A 19,093-nucleotide genomic window follows, 5' to 3' on the forward strand; every position below is an offset into this window, starting at 1 on the left:
TGATGATGACGACTTGGATAACTTTAACAGCCGGGGCGTTTTAATATTGGTTTTCGCTATTGAAGTACTATCTTTTAATATATACTAGTTTTTTTTTTTTTAAAAAATCAGTGAATGATTTGTAATGACATAAGTTTTAAAAGGGAAAGCTTTCGTAAGTCAATGCAAGTAAAGCTTTATAAACTAGCATACCAGACCCGAGCCTCGAATCCCGGCACTAGGCCGTCATTATTGCATACCTTCACATCTCCCTCCCCGCTGCACGGTGCAGTAATGACGCAATCCTGCTCCGATCTGCATTCCACCGCCGAAGCGCAACAAATTAGGTACATTCATGCACAATATAACTTATACACTTCTATATACTTTATCACTTTAATTATAAAATACACAAGTTTTGTTATAAATGCTTGATTGTACCTAGAGTACGTTGAGAACAAGGATCACGTTAATAATAAAATTTTAATTGATTTATAAAGGCAATTATATTCATATCAGATTTCAAAGTGTACTTCAAAATAAGGTTTCGATAAAAAAGGTGATATAAATTTCATCATCGTCATGTTAACTGAAAGACGCCCACTTCAAGGAATAGGCTTCACCCAAAGGAAGCCACAATAACAGGTTCACTCTAATCTCATCCAGCGAATTCCCGTGACCCTGAGTTATTGCGTCGGATGAAACTTTGCCTAAAATTATTTAAAATAGTTATTTATAATTTATATAATACGACGGAGGATACTATGGAGATGAATTCAACTGCTTACTAGTAGATAAATTAACAAAAGGATTTTTTATAGGCAAACAACAAGCAGGTGTAGTTTGATGTCTTACTCGCATAAGCAGGTATATTTTTCGACCTCGCTCGCTCATCTGCAAATTGATTGTTAACCTATGCAAAAGTCCTTTACATAATAAGTTAGCGGCAGGTAAATATGCATTCGATTATCTTATCTCTATTGACAAAACGAGATAAGGTAGACCGCTTCGAACCAGTCTTATTTGAAATCTATGGACAAGATTGTAAATTCGGTAATTGAATTAAATGCAATATTAATGACAATTATTTCCAACAATTATATTTTCTCCAAAAAGTAGTACCAAAAATTGTCCCGACATAGAACTATCGCATTTGCACCGACTTTCCACATTAGTGCGTGGAATATAGTAATGCGGTTAAATTTTTATTGTTTATTTTAGGTTTCTGCCTTGAATTTTATAAAAAGCAGATCCGTTTACAAACAGTTTAAGAAACGTTGCTCTATGATATTTGTTAAAAATATTCTTTGTTGTTGAATATGTTCAACGAAATGCATCTATAAAAATAATATTTAGTTTGTTAGTTAATTATGATAGTTATAGGATCATCTTATCTCCTAAATCTTGACAGAGCAGATATCGGTGTGATAACATACTTAGCTCTGAAAATTTGACATCTGGTTAGCTTAGAACTATGACAAAAGGAAGTATATATACCTCTTAACAACATTAACAAATGGCCGTTGGTTTACATGTCTTCTGTAACCTAGCACGGAAGACAAGGTAACATTTTCACAAACATATTTTGTGTAAAAAGAATTAATTAAACATTACGTAAATTACTAAAAATCAAATAGGAGAGCGAAAATAACATCGTTCTGCAGACTAGCAAGTTGAAGTGGAAGTTAACAGGCTATGTAGCGCGCAGAACAGGTGGCCGCCGACAACCTATTGCCAGGCAATATATAAATTAAAAAAGAACCGTTGCTATTAAAATTATATACATATTGAGCACATCTCGATTATAATGATATTAAATTTAAATGTAAATTTATTATAGACATTTCTTTTATATCGAAAAAATCTTAGAATTAGTATATTAAGATTTCTAATAGTAACTCATTGAAACCGTTTACGTGACTTACTTACGAAAAACTTCGTAAATATCTAGACAAATTAAAGCAACCCATATATCCCAGCGAATTGGAAAATTGAAATAGCAGTAGACTCAGTTCGTGCAGAACAGATGGCTCTGTGGTTGTAAGGTTCCGAAGTAGTGACCACCGCCCACAAAATGGATGGAGACTTTGTTAAAGTCGTCAGAAGATGCTGAAAGATGCTACCTATCGGTCCAGCATATGACGTCATGTGGTAGGAATGATGATGATAAATATGTACAATAGAAGGTAAACCTTGTGTTTTATCAAAGTGTGAACGCAATATTTTACGAGACTAACTTTCTAACTTGTGTAGAAGTGTTTAGCAAAACTTACGAAAAAATTAAAAAATACCAAAAATTTTTTACCTAATTTAATTTCAAAATTTAGTGATGCCACCGCTTTATATGTTTACACTAGATTGAAATTTATCGTATATTAGAGATGACGACACTCCTCGTCATTGTAGACGAAGCAAACAAGATAAAGTCACGTGGAACATTCTCGAAGGTACGCGGGTTTTCCGTTAACCATATTAAATCTAATTGACGTATCAATTTAGAACAAATTGTTTTTGGGTTAATTAGAAAAAAAACACCTTATTGCATCAAAGATATCGTAATAAGTAAGTATGTAGATCTCTTATATATTACTTACAATGCAAAATCCAGCTACTTGTTTAGTATGCGATGGAGATTAATCGACTGTCTAAGCATGCTAATGCATGCATACTTGCACACAGAGGCAATGGCATCCGAACGCTTACTGCCATAAATTATTTTCATAACTAAGAATATCTATCTTTGTTTTATCTGTATTTATTAAATACAGACCGCGTAAATTTTCCTCGTTGTTATTAACGTTGTTAAAAAAAATATTGCCTTGGCCTTGCTATGAATAATACAAACCTGAAAAATTTAAGTAAAGTGTATGAGTACTTATTCAAGGACTTGTTTATGAATTATCATTATGTCAGCCGATAGATGCCGATAAGGCATAAACCTCCTCCGAAGATCGCCACGAAGACAGATCTTATACTGTTCGCATCCAGAGATTGCCTGCGATCTTAACTATGTCGTCAATCCTAGTGAGGGCCAAGCTCTGTCTTTAACTAGGACTTTTCTCCTCCAACAGCTCAATCACTGCCACTTCAGATGAACAATTCTTTGACCTGCTTCAGTGATCCTGTTTATTAATAACTTGTCCTTATTAGGTATATCAATATTGGCGTTATCTATTTTTCACCGACATTTCTTAGATAATTCTTAAGTTGAACTTGCTTCCCGACAAATGTTGATACCGGATTCATACGGCACAGTTTTATTTTAGTCGAAGCGCTCGTAGAGTGCGTCACTTATTTGTCACGTCCTTTTTAAAATAACGCGCAATAACCGTTAAACTTTTGTTGTTATCTACATATACATGATGATTTGTTAAAGGTTTAAAAAGTTTTGAAGAAGTAACTGTTAACCTCCTTTGCTGTCATTTAGTATATGGTACCTGTTGAAAAATCAATGGCTTCAGAAATATAAAAATAACTTGATAGCATAGTAAGGAAAAGCGTTTTTAAAATTTGAATTTTTATTAATAGTATTGCTAGAAGTTACTGGCCTGTCCATTTCCAATAGAAAACATCAAAAACTAACATTTTTCAGAGTGATCACTTAATAGAAGGTGAAAAAGGTGTGAATTTTTTTTAAACTTATTGTTTATATACATTTGTTTAAAACTTTTACACGTATAAAGATCCTTCAAATACCTGAATATCATGTGTTTCATTTATTTATCAAAATGCCAAAGTACTATGTAAAAAACATGTACTGCAGGTTATAATATTAAACGAAGAACAAAACACAATAATTACGTATTAGACTTACATATCTCTCATGCGCTAATGTAAAAAAGAAATGTATTTTTAATGCGTGTTGATTGTTATTCAAACTATATTGTTAGTTTTTATTTAACAATAAATCATTCCTTTCTTTCTCGTGCCATGTGCTAAAGTTCAGAGGTCATTGTGTTTGAACGTTTACCTTATTCCGAGTGTAATCTGTCACTTAGAAATGGCGCGAAAATTTTACCGCTATATGATTAGTAGTTTTTAAATTATTTAATAAGAAATTCCAAAATGTCGTAATAGTTATCATATTTATTTATTTGATAATATATATGTGTGTATATATAACGTCTGTTTGTTTGTATAAATGATAAAACATTGAACAAAATTTTATTAGTATCACGATTTTTCTCAATAAGCCTTTTTATATTTTTTTACGTAAATATATATTTCATTATTTGCATTATTATATGCATTATAAAATCTACATATTTAAAGTAATATAATCAGAACGTAGTATTTGAAATTATTAATGTTATCTGTATTACGGTAATAATATAATGTATAATGGTATCATTAATTAAATTCTAGTGATTAAAAAGTGATTGTCAAGTTCACATAAATGTTTTTTTTTTTCATTAACTAAATACTCTAAATATTTTCCGGGTTGCGTGCCTAATTATAAGAAGAAAATTATGTAGTTTCTTCAAACACTACGGACATTAAGTGTGGCAAAAAAATCAATATTGTCAGAATAATACGGTCGTTTAAATATTCAACAAGTTATACTCCAAGAGAAACAGCATAATTTCCGCTCAGTCTTTTAATCGCAGTTATTTCTTCAACCTTACCTCATGCACGACCTTCGTTAATATGATGTCATAATTTAAACTTATTTTTAAATAGCTATGTTGTGACGTCATTAATTGATACGAAGATAGGAAACCTGTATCCTCAAACGCTTAAGTGTTTTTATGATTACATACATTCTATCCGTTATCGAATGCAATTGTAAGATGTAATTTGGTCAATAAACACAAAAAAGGGCACGAGGCGCTTGATATACTTATATAGCAAGGGTGACCAAGCCTTTTGATAGTGCGAGCCATTTTTTGAAATTTAAATTTTTTTGCGAGCCGCATTTGAATATGCAAAGGATTGTTTTTTTTTTTACAAAAGTCATATTTATTGAAATTATTTAAACAAAAGTACAATATATGTGTATTGAAGTTAGATACTATTACACACGTCTATGACAGCACTCCTAATAATACTTAATATGCCGTTTAATTAATTATGTTCGGTATTTAGATTTCGTTAATTTTATGGTGGAATAATAATAATTATTACTCACACCAGTAATTTGTTTCGATTTACCAGGAGCAGATATAGGTTATATATATTTAAATATTGAAATAATTCAAAAATCTATCGGAGCCAAAATTTATCGTTCAAAGAGCCGCATGTGACTCGCGAGCCGCAGATTGGCCACCCCTGACATATGGGTATAACGTTATTTATTATTTGGTCGTGACGTTTTCATTCTCTATTTCTCATTTTGATCTATCATATAGTACACTCAAACAATTTTAATCACTACTTAGTAATTATAAAACATATTAAAATCTTTAATTATTCAGTGTATCCCTTTTTGGTTATTAAAGCAAAAGAGAAGTAGAGCGATAGCTTTATTTGAGATTAATATCAACTAGGCTTCGGCCGTAGAATTCTGTCGATAGAGGGCACCGGTTAAGTTCGCAGCGAATTCATTTATGGCTATGCTATCTATTTATATAAATATTAATACCGATTTCCCTTGGTACCGTAATAAACGACTTTTTTAAATTCATTTATCTTTTTTTTTAACTTTTCTCATACTTTGTAGAAACTTGCTCTGGTAAATCACTATTGCTAGTGTGGCTTTTATTTATGATGTCGGTAAATAATCGTTCAGTGTTTGTAGCTTTAATTTTAATCTGTTTTACATGGCTAATGCCATTAGTTTTTTTTAGCCACTTGAAATCCTCTGCTGCTCCATGATGAAGAACTTTTAATAAGGGTTATTGTATTTTATAACTTATATCGTTATTTAGTACTTTTTATTTATGTTTATCTGTGCGACCAATGGGAGCTTGTACATTCCTTTATATTTTTTTCTAGACGCATACTGCATTGTATGCGTTAAAAAAACGTGTACGCATGCAATTGATATATCGCCTGTTCCGCGTTGGAATAATTTTAATTATTATTTATTTACGCGCCATAAAATATATTTTCTCTTTTTTTCTCTCTAAAGTTACTTTTTTACAATTTATTAAGATTCGAATTGATACTTTATAGCTAAGACAGGACAATGCCAGTGGGGCCAGTAATTTACGATTCGCTAGAACAATCGACATCATGATACATCGACCACGTCGCCTAATAAGAATTTAGGACCCCTACCATTACCGACCTCAGCACCAAAGCCTATCCTGAAGCCTAAAAGTAGTCTTCTTCTAAAAATAATTATGCTCGTATCCATGCGAAATTACGTAAAATCGTAGGCAAAAAATCTTAGTTTAACAATCGCATTGCCAAATCGATTCAGTTGCTGCAAGGTAAGATTTTTTCACATCACGCGACGTCATTGAGCTTATTTCTATTGCAATTGTTCAATAAATATTTAGCGCAAGAACAAGGAAATAAGGAAGTTAAACAGCTTCCGATATTCGTTTAAATGGGTGCTAATAAAATTAATGTCATTTCTTTAATACTGTTTCCCTGACTCTTCCTCATAGTTTTCTGTAGGCTTCAAAAATTAATCATCCGTGTACGGTATTACAATACTATACTGTCGCTTTAGCACACGACGCCCACTGCAGGGCATAAACCACTCCCAGAAGATATCTACGGAGGGTAATACCATAATCGCCACGCTTGGGAGGCGAGTTGGCGATCGCGGTCACGCATAATAATTTAACGATAGACTAGATATAACGGTTATAAAAGCTTTTATGTTCCTTAGAATAAATATAAAAGAATCAAAGAGAACATTGAGATAATATATCGTCGTTTCAACCTATAGACTCTCAGGATATACCATAATCGCCACGATTGGCATGGACGCTGCTGCCTATCTCGAAAGTTCTTGGTGAGCAGTGGCACTCCTATATAATTTATGCACAAAGTTTATATTATTTATAAGACTATCCCGAGAATCGTACCCACGACCTATGGTCGCAAATCTATATAGTGTCTCTGAATTATATTGAAATAAATTTAATAAATTAATTAAACCGAGGCTTGTAAACATATCTTATACAGTACGAGTAGTACTATATTAAGGATGTTATAAAAGTGAGAGAAAAAAAAAACTCACCGCAGTTTGTTACCGGCGAATTTAAAGAAAGAGAATGAAGGTTTTAAAGGTTATAAGGTTCTTTAATTTTAATTCGCACGAATCTGTCATAAAATTATTATACATAAGCTAAGAAAATTTGTCACTTAATTTTTAGACAACACGATATATTCGTACATCGCAGCATTGACTACAATGTAAAGTTATTAATCCACTATACTATTAATCCAATATATAAACTGTCTTTCTCTCTCGTTTAACACTAGAAACTGAATAGACATAAATAGCAGTATAATCCGTTTCATAACAATAGTTAATTTGTCACCTTCCGAATAGATTACCATCGCATGTCCTGTTTTTTAAGTTTATATTTTGATTCGCAGCGCGCACGTATCCGTCGCGTCAAGCTATGGGCGCGGGACTTCACGGGGCTGGGACTGCGGTGCGGGGGCGGCGCGAGGGATGGAGTGCACGTGCACTCAGTGCTCAGAAGTGGACCTGCTGCTGCGGCCAACTTACAGCCAGGTAAGCTAAAGTAAACTATAAAGATATTTTAAAAGAGGGAAATTTAAAACAACGAACGAACGAACGAACTACAATAAATAAAATCATCAAGAAACTCGATGGACATGATGATACAACGGCTTCCCGCGACCTTGAATATATCGTCGGATTACCCACGCCACGCCTAGCTGCGCGTGGTCGAGATCCTTGAACAATATGATAGATGAAAGTCCAATTAAAGCATCCCATGAAGCCAAAGTCTCCAATACCCTCGAGTTGGAAAACTAAATATATATTTAGTGACAGCTCAAACCAAGCGTTTCCTCAGGGGGCTCGCTCCATGGAGCGTCTGACTAATAAACCAGATCTCGAAAACCACGCTAAACGAATTCTAGGACTTATTTACTCAAGTGGGTCAAGATTAAGCGACGATTTTAACATGGTCGTCTGTCCACCATGTGGGTAGACGTCTTACGCTGCGCTTATCGGTCCCTGGTCAATAAGCCCCCAGCGTCCACGTATTCTGCGATCCATAAGGCCTGCCCTCTGTCAGTTCAACGTAACGATCCATGCCGAAGACATATCGATTGTTTTCGTTCATCTACAGATCAACTGAATCATGATTCGATCTCGTAGAGAAATCCAGGGCATAGTATTGTCTATGGCTTATTGAACGACTGTGATATTGCCTATTTATTTGTTATTTATAATCAATATAAAAAAAAAAGAAAATTAGAAACAATGTTCTCAAAATTATTTATTTTCTCAGGCAGCTGTTTGTAAAGATCTGACTTAATCAGAGGACGTATATTTTTTCTTTTTCGAATAGGCAAAGTATATTCTTAAAGTTTGTTCGTCGATAGTTTAAAGAATGGAAACATGTACTAAATATATATTTGATTCTTTCATTGTCTGTTAAAGACACGTGGGCACCTAACATTTATATACATAATTATACTCATGAGTTAGGAATGAAATGGATTCGGCAGACAAACCGGCAAACCATTCATCTTCAAACATTCATTACTTCATCTTTTCTTTAAAAGATGGACATTTCTAATACGTATTTAAAATATGTATTACGAAATTCCAGGCGACAAGATCAAGAGCATAAAAATCGAGCTCACCGGAACTCCGTTGGAAGATGCTGTTGCAATCCTATCTTTAGCGTCCCCATACCCAGTAGAGCTGGAGATAGTAGAAGGAGGAAGGGCTAGCGGTGGTGGCTGGGCTGTGAAGCATCCCCTTTTGAAACGAGCTGGCTCTACAGGAGATGTTTGTACGGTACGTAAATTATTATAACCTATTTTTACTTGGCAGTTCTTTTTCCTTTTTTATTAAAGAAAATAGCGAGAATGACAAGATGTGTAACATATTAAAGTTTACGTAATTGAGTGGTCCTATAGAGCTTTAGAAATTTATCACCTTGCGACACATAAGTAGATTTATACTCTACGAAGGTGATGATCCTATTGCTACACAGCCTGCTTTCAAGGATCATGCGGGCTCAATGCAATGGTGGGATTGACAGTATACCGATCGACATATGGAAGATAGAAGTTGATCGACAGACAACTGACATAACTGATTTCGTGTTTCTTATGCAACAATTTCATCATTATTCTTTAAGCCGCAGGATGTCCACTAGTAGACTTAAGCCTTTCCATTTAGATATGCAATAAGTTTGGTGACTTTAATAACATTTAATTTCTTTTTATGTGAATGCAACTTTTAAAGTATAAATATTTGATTTAATGTGTGTTTATTTACTTATGTATTTAGTAATTTGAACCATCAATAGGGAGTACAACATAATACATATCAGGTTCAGGTATAAGTTCTGTCGTTACATTACATCGAGTACTTCGAACATCTTTGAATTTGAGTCCTAAAATATACCGATGTGTTCACGTTGTTATCCTAACCATTTGTGAATTTAATCTGTATTAAATAATTCTTATCTATTAAATCTTTGTTTATGAATGATATAAACTGTGATATTCTGAGTTTTACTATGGCTACAAACCTTTTTCTTTTATCACTTCCTGCCGCAAATAAAATTTCTCTAACAAAATAAAATTTCATACTGATTTTATTTTAATAGAAAATGGCTATTTTATAAATACGTGATAGATTGGTTAATGCCTTATCATTCTATTTCAACTCGACGTTGTTTTATGGTACAGCCCAGTATAATAAAAATTTAAAACCGCTAAAATTATTTTTTCCTTTTTAATTACATGAGAATATTGTGTTACACGAGTAATAATAGCAGAGTTAAATTGTTTTAACATAAAATAGCATAATAACTGTTATTACAACCGTTACAAAAAGTCAGCTATAACCTTTTCGCTATGACTCGTAAAACTTCAATCACATGTCGAAAGTGAAAGTCGCTCCAACGATTAAACACATGGAAGTAAATGCGCTCCAAGTCCGTATCGTAAAAATTTTGGTAGGTAAACATGTGTGTATTAAGTTTCTTTAATTAAATTAATGTTTTACACATACGAGTACGTTCCACAGTTTTTTATTTTTCTATAAAGAACAATAACTCAGTCGAATAATGAATATATGAGATTTTATCCTTACCCTTATTTTTCTAACTTATAAAGTTATTTAATATTATATACAGGTAGTTATTTCGACAGGTGGTTAACACTTATAAGCTTATCGCAGACAAATAAAAAGAACAATAATCGTTTTCCAAAGATCATATTGTTTATTTATTTGTATTTAGAACACTACAAGCCTTTAGTAACAGTGTGATAAAATTGATTTTAACTAGATTCGGAAATAGGATAAAAATAAAGTAGTATAAAGAGATGGTTGAATCTTCCAGAAAATAGTAAGATAAGAAGCCTCTAGAGGCAAAATAAATTGTTGGCAAAAGAAAATAGATAAGGTGCGTCTATAAAAAATAAAAAGGTGAAAATGTGAATGTAAATATTCATAAGATTTTTATAAAAAGTTATAAAAATGTAAATAGTTAAAAAAAGGAAATTTTAGTTAGATTTAATAACTAACACGCCTTTTTTTATTTTAATCCACATGAAATATCAGCAGGGGAGGATATCATTTTGTGTTTATATATGATAAAAATAGTGTTTGTTTTACAATTTTACATAAGAATCTTCCTAGCGCTTAAATAATTTAATTTATGTTTAGATTTAATATTATTTATTATAACTGCAACATTATAAAGAAATCAAGCCGTGTTTGATTTTTAATAAATGTATTATAGATAAGATGTATTTCAAAAATCTGACGTGTATACAAAGATATTTGAAAACGTGAGTTTTGAAATTTTAAAACAATGTTTTATATTTGATCCTCAATCTTGACGTGAACTAAATCCATCAGCAATAATGACGCGGAACCTTCACTCACGTTTACTATGATTGCAGTCTAGCAACACCTACACGGCGGACGTGATCTATCAAAAGGGGAAATCCCTTAGACTGCTGGCACCTATAATTTTACCGTTTGAAACTTAAAGAATGTATCCTCACATACGTCTGTGTAATAGTGAATTATATAGGATAAAAATAAGATTATTTGAAGATGGATTTATGCAAATAACTAAATCTTGTATTAATTAAGAACACTTTTACAAATAAATTTCTAAGATATGGAAAAAATCGTAAATAAAAAAGGGCTTTCTACAAATAAAGAAAATGAAGTTTTCAATTTTAATGGCCGTTGATCAGGTGCAAAGAAAAGGCCAGAAACCCAAAAGTTGTTATTTTTTTAAAAAAAAAAACTTTACAGTGTTTGTTGTATACATTATTATATCAACCATGTAAATAAGTAAACAAACCATAATGATGTTCTTCATAAAGCAAGCTCTTACCATACGAGCTGATAGATGTACTCAACATGGCATATGGCTCCTATAAACATCGCCACGACGACGAGTCTTATGTTGCGCGCATCCAGCGAATTTAACTATGACTCAACATAATTATAATTAGAAAACACTTCATGGAGTAAATGTCTTGTGAAGTAACAATACGTTTTTATATTAATAAATAACCACGCTAAAAAATATTATCTGACAATCGCACAATTTATTCATGAATATTAAGCAACTTCCAAACCAAAGAGCATTTATAACGCAACAGCGTACCAAAAGTATTGTTTCATACAAACCGCACGCCAATTACTCATTCACTAACTGAACGTCAAATTTATATTGAACCCTCCATTCTCGCATGCAATTTAAAAAACCGATAGACAGTAATGTTCAATTGAAATTGGTTATAATAGGAAGTACATTCGAAACATCTCAATCGTCAGAACAATAGTACGCCATAATAAGTGTTACCGCTTTCATAATAAGGAAGTTTATCGATCAACATTATTGTCTAACAGATATGTTGACACGTGTTTATGGATACAATGTCGCTTATGGAATGGAATGCGAGTCGATTATGATTCTATTGTTTTATTCTACTAGTTCTATATAGATGTAAGTGACATAGATGCATGTATCTATTTATTACGTCCGGTAGAGGGAGACCTTTCTTCGAGATATGGATAATTATTTTTATTTAATTTATTCAGAACACTGGTTACTTGCCTCAAAGCTGACGTTATGAATTATTTTTACAATTATTACTAGATGTGAATACAGCTTGCTTATGTTTTTATTTATTTCATTTTTTCTTTAACAATACGTCACAGAGTTCTTAACTTCAAATTATTTAAGTAAATCGTAATTGTCAAACAATATATGTGCTTCATGTTGTGAATATTTTGAGACTGCCTTTAAAAACTAGTTTGCAAACATAATTTTCATATAGACACTATTAAAAAGAAATAATACTTCAAAGTGAGTTTTTATATATTATTTTTTAAACAAAGCGGGCATTAGTTTGTTAACGACGATATGTCTACCTTTTTGAAATGATGTACGTATAATCTCACCTAACTATCCTAGATAGGATGCTATGGCTCTTCCGCCAATGTGCAAACTCTTTCTAAAGTTAAAAATGTTTGCCAGGCAACAGCAACCACACTCTCGAGAGTCCTTGAGTTCTGTCATAAAATGATCAAATGAATAGGCTATAAAAAAGAATTCAATATATGTATCAGAAGTTAAAATTTTAAAATTTTTCAAAATCCTGGAAAAATAAGCGAAATTTAAAGATTATTATTTTATTACAAATATATGATATTAGCTTAAATTAAAATTAGACCTTGTTGTGTTCATTTGGAATTAGAGATGCAATTAAAATATAATGATTATAATAATTTATCCTTATATTTGTATTTCATTGTTCTCTTTGTACCCAAATAAATAATAAAAACAAGATTTGAAGATTTAATACGTTTTGTTTCTTTTACAGCTTGAAAAAGAAGGGAGGCTTCTACATCCACCAAGATCACCAAACACGTCCCATTCCAATAATTCAACTCTGGAAACAAAACAAGGTAAAGGCGGAATAAAAAAGATACTAACCGAAAAAATCATTACCACAACTACTCTCGAAAGAAACAAGAAAGACAAGAAAGATGGTCCAACTTCAACTCTTGAAAGGGAAAACGAAAAAAATTTAAAGATGGGGAATAAAACGAGATATTCTGACGTACCAATTGGTCTGAGTAAGCCCGAGAGAAGCAAAAACCGACATTCTACAGGAAGCGACATCCAAATCATTCAACCGGAGAACGGGATTACACCTATAGAGCAAGCTGAAGTACAAAAGCGGGATTACGATCCAAAAAGAGGAATGAAATTTGGTATACGAGTCCTTCCACCTAACGTACCAGATGACGGAGTTTTAAAACAAAAGACTCCAGAAAATGGAAATGTTGTACTTGAAAAGAAAGCAATCGATGAACCAGATAAACCGGAAAAACCAGAACCCCAACGTTCAATCCCAACCACACAAATAAAACACGAAACTGAGACAGAAACCAAAAAACCCGTCGTTGCCAAACGGCGAGAAAAGATGGCTCCGCCAATACCAAATGCACGAGTAAAGACAAATGAAGCGGAAACTTCCATTAACACAAGCACTGAATCAAAAGCTTCTGACACTTCTTTTTCTAGGAGCGAACTAAATTCTAGCGGAATTAAAAGAGATGAAAATGGAATTCCGCAAGAACTACCAGCACATATGTTTGAAGCTGCTAAGGCCGCTAGAAGTAACAGAAGGAGTTCAGCAGAATTAGTGCAGGAGAAAGAAAAAGTGGAAGTAAAGAAGGAAGAGGTGCCAAAACCAACGAAAAAATCAAAAGGGAAAGCGCCATCACCGCCAGATACTGAGAAGAATAAAACAGATGATAGTATTTTAGAACAGTTAAAGAATGTTAAAGACTTTCTAAAAAACGAGAAACAACATTCTAGCGTTTTACAGGATACATCAGTATCCAACATATCTACTTCATCTATGACGATTTCCTATAATACATCTACGCCTAAAATCAATAAAACTAAGACATCGCGTATCGATGATTCCATCAATTTCAGCCAGGACGACATTGACGACATCGTTTCAAAGCCTTTTAAAAGAGAAAGCGACTCTTTAAATAATTTCTTCGAGGATTCTAAATCTAACTTGTCCTCAAATCAAGATGTTAATTCAGTCGTCTCGTTTAATAATAGCGATAAAAGTGAGAAGGGTTCGACTACTATCGAACTAAATAACAGTGATATCACAATACATAGTTCACCTTTAAATGATACAGTTAATTCCACGTCTGACGATACATCGTTGTTGGATGAACATGAACGGAAAGCAGCTTCTTTAGGAGATTTATCTAGATTTGAATTAAGAGCAAAAGTGAATAAACCGTCTACTGGAACTTTAGAACGGGCGCAAAGCTTAGATATATCTGCGGACGATGCCGAAATCCAAGAAACAACTTTGTCACCTAAGAAACGCAAAGCAATGTCAGTTGTGGAAACAACATTTTTTGATTCGGGAACTGAAGACCCATCGAGCGATATGATCGATCTAGAAAAAGGAGTTGTTTTAAAACAAAAGGAGCCGAGATTAAGTTTGAATATAGCAAAAACTTCTGCCATTGAGGGTCTTAATACATTTCAGAGGAATCGATTAAAGAAAGCTTCAGAGTTTGGCAATTTGGAAGATGCGATAGTCAAAGGATCAAGCAGTTCTATTGATTCCGACAAACAAGAGAAAGAAACTGTCTCTAAAATAACACAATCTAAAGAATTAAATGTATTACATGAAGGTGAAAATCATGAAACATCAGATCATTTAGCAAGGAGGATAATGGATGAAAACATGAAAGTTCATTTTAAATTGGTTTCCGAATTCGCAAAATCGACTTCAGACGGCAGCAACATGAGTTCTTTAGAAAGTCAAGATGTAATCGCAAGTAATGAAAACAAAATATCGCCTTTAAAATACGAAGAAAAGATTAGTATGAATTTAGATACTAATATTCCAGATGACTTAAAAATGTCCCGCAATACGTATGTTAACAGCTTAGAAAGACCAAAATCTGATATGATGAAGAAACTTTTAGCGAAAAATCCCATCTTTAACGTTCATATTGAACAACCACAAAAATACGAAGCTAGCACAAGTAAAGACTTACCTCCGATGACGGATTCATTTAAATCTGCTATGCACCAGCCCGATATCGTTAATTTCGATTTAAAAACATCAGAGCCTAAAGGCAGAGACTATGATGAATTCGTTAGCAATATTAGAGTTGGTTCCAATAACAACAGCTTAAAAGTGACTAAGAAACCTCAGGATACATTTTCTACAGAATGGTCTGAAACCAAAGATGCACATACTAGCAATGTAGTTACAATATCAACCAGTGACAAAAATATGTCTGCAGGTGAAAACAGAAAAACCTATACCAAGTCTATTGAAATAGGTGAGCCAATAATGAGAATAATTCCAGATGTAATAGAGGGTACTAAAAATAGGAATGACCAAAGAGAAAATAGAACTTTGTATATGGAACCGGGAAATGTTTCTCTAACTATGACACAAGACCCCGTACAGAAAACGGTTACAGTGAACGTAACTGAGGACGAATTCGGAAATCAAGTGATAACACAGAATGTCGAAAAGTTTTCAACTCAGTACTTAACCACAAGGACAGAAGCGCCATTACAGGTCGAACAAATCACTTTCGGCATAATGAAAAATCCAGGTGATTTAAATGAATTAAACTTAGAAGAAGGCGAAGTGAAAGATTTTGATAAGAAAGTTTTGGATGAAATAAAACGACAAAATCCAAACATGCGATTCACATCTGATGAACCATCGTATACAAAAACAGAGACGATCATATTAAATACCACGGAATTAGATGAAGAACAAGCAAAAGCGTTGATGGAAAAACTACAAAATGACCCCAGTTTCATGTCACAAAAGACACCCGAAGAATTGTCACGAATGGGGATAAGAATAATCCAGGACTTGGAAGATGAACAAACAGTAAATCGAGACGCAGTTGAAATATCAAAAACCAGATACTCCATTAATCCTACGATAATGCCGATAGCACAGAAACATACCAAATCAGATTCCGTTGAAAAGAATCATATTACAGAAATCCAGGTGGTTACGCCAAAAACAGAAAAAGCTAATCTAAAGAAGGAAGAGATTGTAAAAGACAAAATAGTGAGTAGACAAAGTGCGCCAGTTTACCAGGAACCTTTATTGTCCTATGAGCTCGATATAGAATTGTTAAACGATTTCATTCTAAACGAAAGGCACCACACTTCGAAACAAATGAACGATATGAAAAAACGAACGAAAACTGAACCAAAGAAACGGCATGCTGATTTCGACCTTCCCAGAAATAGTCACATTAAATTCCGCACTGCAACGTACGAATCTCCAAAAGGCACAATCGTAACTAGCACCGATTTAGAAAACCGTAGACTTTCGCAGCTTGACCAGATGACACTAAGGTCGACTAGTGACCAGCCAGTAGTCAGTCAAAAACCTGTGATATCAGCTAAACCGAGTAATATTCCGGTGAAATTGGGGGAAAAACCGAAAACAGCACAAGGCGTATCGTCCAAAATACCCATATTTGCGACCGTTAAATCACTGAGTCAAGAAAATCTTTCGGAAAGAAACTTCTCATTGCCTCGTTCTCCGCCCCCCGGCCTTAGTGGTAGTACAGGAAACATTTCTGTAACTTCCATAATCAAGTCTAGTTCTAAGAGCCCCAGTGGTGGTATGCTCTGAAGATCATTTAATTTTTTAATAAAGAAAAGCTTCACATATGGAGAATTTATTTAAAGTAGAAAGCGAAAATTTTACTTTTTACTTGTTAATCGTATATTTCTTTTGTCTCATTCTATTTGAATTATAAAACAATCTCAAAACTTCACTTTTAAATTATATGAAAAGATAATGAATCTATGGATATTCCATTTTCTAAGATTTTACTCCAGTAAAATTTTTGCTTTATTTAATAGAATTTGTAAAAGTGTACTTATTGGTCATATTTAAAAGCGTTTCTAGATGTTTTAGAATTCGCAGTTTTTTTATTAAAAATGTAAATCGTTTGTAGTGCCAGAATCGTAATTTAAAAAAAAAAAAACTTAAATTGTAATGAAAAAAATGTGCCTTATATTTAAATTCCCTTTGACATTCCATCGGGTCTATATATAAAAAAACAACATTTTGTTTTTTGGTTGTGAAAGCAGGAGAGTATTTATATAATTACTTAATTTAAGTAAAATGTCACAATTATATTACGTTTTAAGGGATAACAAATATATTATAAGTTGATAATAACAAGAAATATTATTACCAATGTATATTTTCTTTAAATATTCCGTCCCAAGAGTATTACAGTTTAAGATTAAATTAAGATAATAAAATAATTAACACAAAACATTGTTAAACATTTCATTAACGGTTATTCCGAAGGCATTTAAAATATATTTGTAGTCTTCCAAATCCAATGCAATTATGGCAACACTGGTGCAATAACTGCAATTACAGATAATCAATAAAATCGTCTAACTCCCGCCCTTTTTGGGTCGTTAAATTAGTGCTGTAAGTAGAATAACGGAGTTATTTGTTGACAATGATTTTTTTGTATTAATAAAGTTACAATAATGTTCAATCATTTGTGAAATATTAACAAGTTATTATCACCGTTATACAAATTGTATTTTATTGATGTATTATAAATAAAGACGGATTATTATGTTGTATTTTGTTTTATTACTTTCATCTATTCCAAAAATTAAAAAAACAACATTAAGCATTACAAGCTTATACAGCTTGTAATGCTTGCAACTGGAGACTTGCAAGTTCAATTCGCGGGATACAATCTCAGATAATTCTCACTTTGTGCATTAATTTTGTAGAATCACCAGTGCTTACAAACAAGTTTCCAGATAATGGGAAGTAGCGCCATCTGCGTGCCACAATACCAAACAGAGAAAGCCAACCCGCCTTAGTGTGGCGATTACGGTATATCCCCTATAGATATCTTCGGGGCAGGCCTGTACCTTGCAGTGGGTATCTCGAAAAAATAAATAGGCATACAATTTTATAGATTTACTGAACATATCTTGATGTGTGTGTGCTTCATCATTATAATTTCAGCCATAGGTCGTCCATTACTAGACATAGACTTCTAATCGGTGCCATTGAAAGCGACTTGCGTCCAGCGTCTTACAACATTTACTGGTGGACATAGGCTTTCCCTTAATAGTAGCACAGAATAAACACGCATTCAATTAATCCAACCATATTATTACAGATTTAATTTATTCATTTTACAGTGTTATCCACACACACACACACATTATGTATAATTTACAGTGACCTCTTATGCCGTATCGAAAATAATGCCAGGAGAGCAATTTGATATAAACTGGTAGAGTTTTTCTATAATGACATCGTTCTACTTAATGTGACGAATTTTTTCGTGTTTACTTTTACAATATCCTTCACATAGTAGTATAGCAATATATTACCAAATTTTATAATCTCTTAAAGACTCCTCCACACTATAATTTTTTAACGTAAAACTTTTTATTGAATATCCTTCTTAAACTAATTATATAATAATTCAGAGATATTATACTAGACTTGAACTAATGGCCTCACTTTCTGTCACACACAAACAGCCATCGTATAACAAGCTTAGCCCACAAATAACGGGTGCCAACATAAATACATAAAAAGGACTATGTACCATTTCAACCATAATTCTTCCACGTCGGGACATACATCCTCTTAAATTTTAAATAGGACCCGATAGAAGCAGCCTGTATCCTGTGTCATATGAAGACCTTAGTAATGTCATCTGTCCACCTGATGGGTGAACAATTGCTGGTGGTCTACTGTCTTGAACAGTTTAAGGCCCAGAAAGTTATGTAAGAGTGTAGAATCATAAGTATAATGTCCCAATAAAAACTGAGATAATAGGATAATGAAATGAGAGATAATTGTCCTGTATCGTATTTAATAAAAATATTTCATGAAATCCCGGCCAATTATCACATTACTTAGAATATAAATT

General features: G+C 33.0%; 1 protein-coding gene across 1 annotated transcript in view; it reads left to right on the plus strand.

The window, feature by feature from the left end:
• Nucleotides 1-16,944, plus strand: part of LOC137924919 (serine-rich adhesin for platelets-like) — a 79,238-nt gene extending 62,294 nt beyond the window's left edge. Inside the window, exons 3-5 of the mRNA XM_068768328.1 lie at nt 7,477-7,618; nt 8,691-8,881; nt 12,949-16,944. Of these exons, the coding sequence (XP_068624429.1) occupies nt 7,477-7,618; nt 8,691-8,881; nt 12,949-16,794 (4,179 nt within the window). The 3' untranslated portion in view covers nt 16,795-16,944. The remainder of the gene's footprint in view (nt 1-7,476; nt 7,619-8,690; nt 8,882-12,948) is intronic.
• The last annotated feature ends 2,149 nt before the right edge of the window (nt 16,945-19,093 follow it).

The sequence above is a fragment of the Battus philenor genome, unplaced genomic scaffold (genome assembly GCF_028537555.1).
Source record: "Battus philenor isolate CCGP_79_NKW_IND1 unplaced genomic scaffold, ilBatPhil1.0.hap1 SCAF_25, whole genome shotgun sequence".
In the NCBI taxonomy this organism is placed as follows: domain Eukaryota; kingdom Metazoa; phylum Arthropoda; class Insecta; order Lepidoptera; family Papilionidae; genus Battus; species Battus philenor.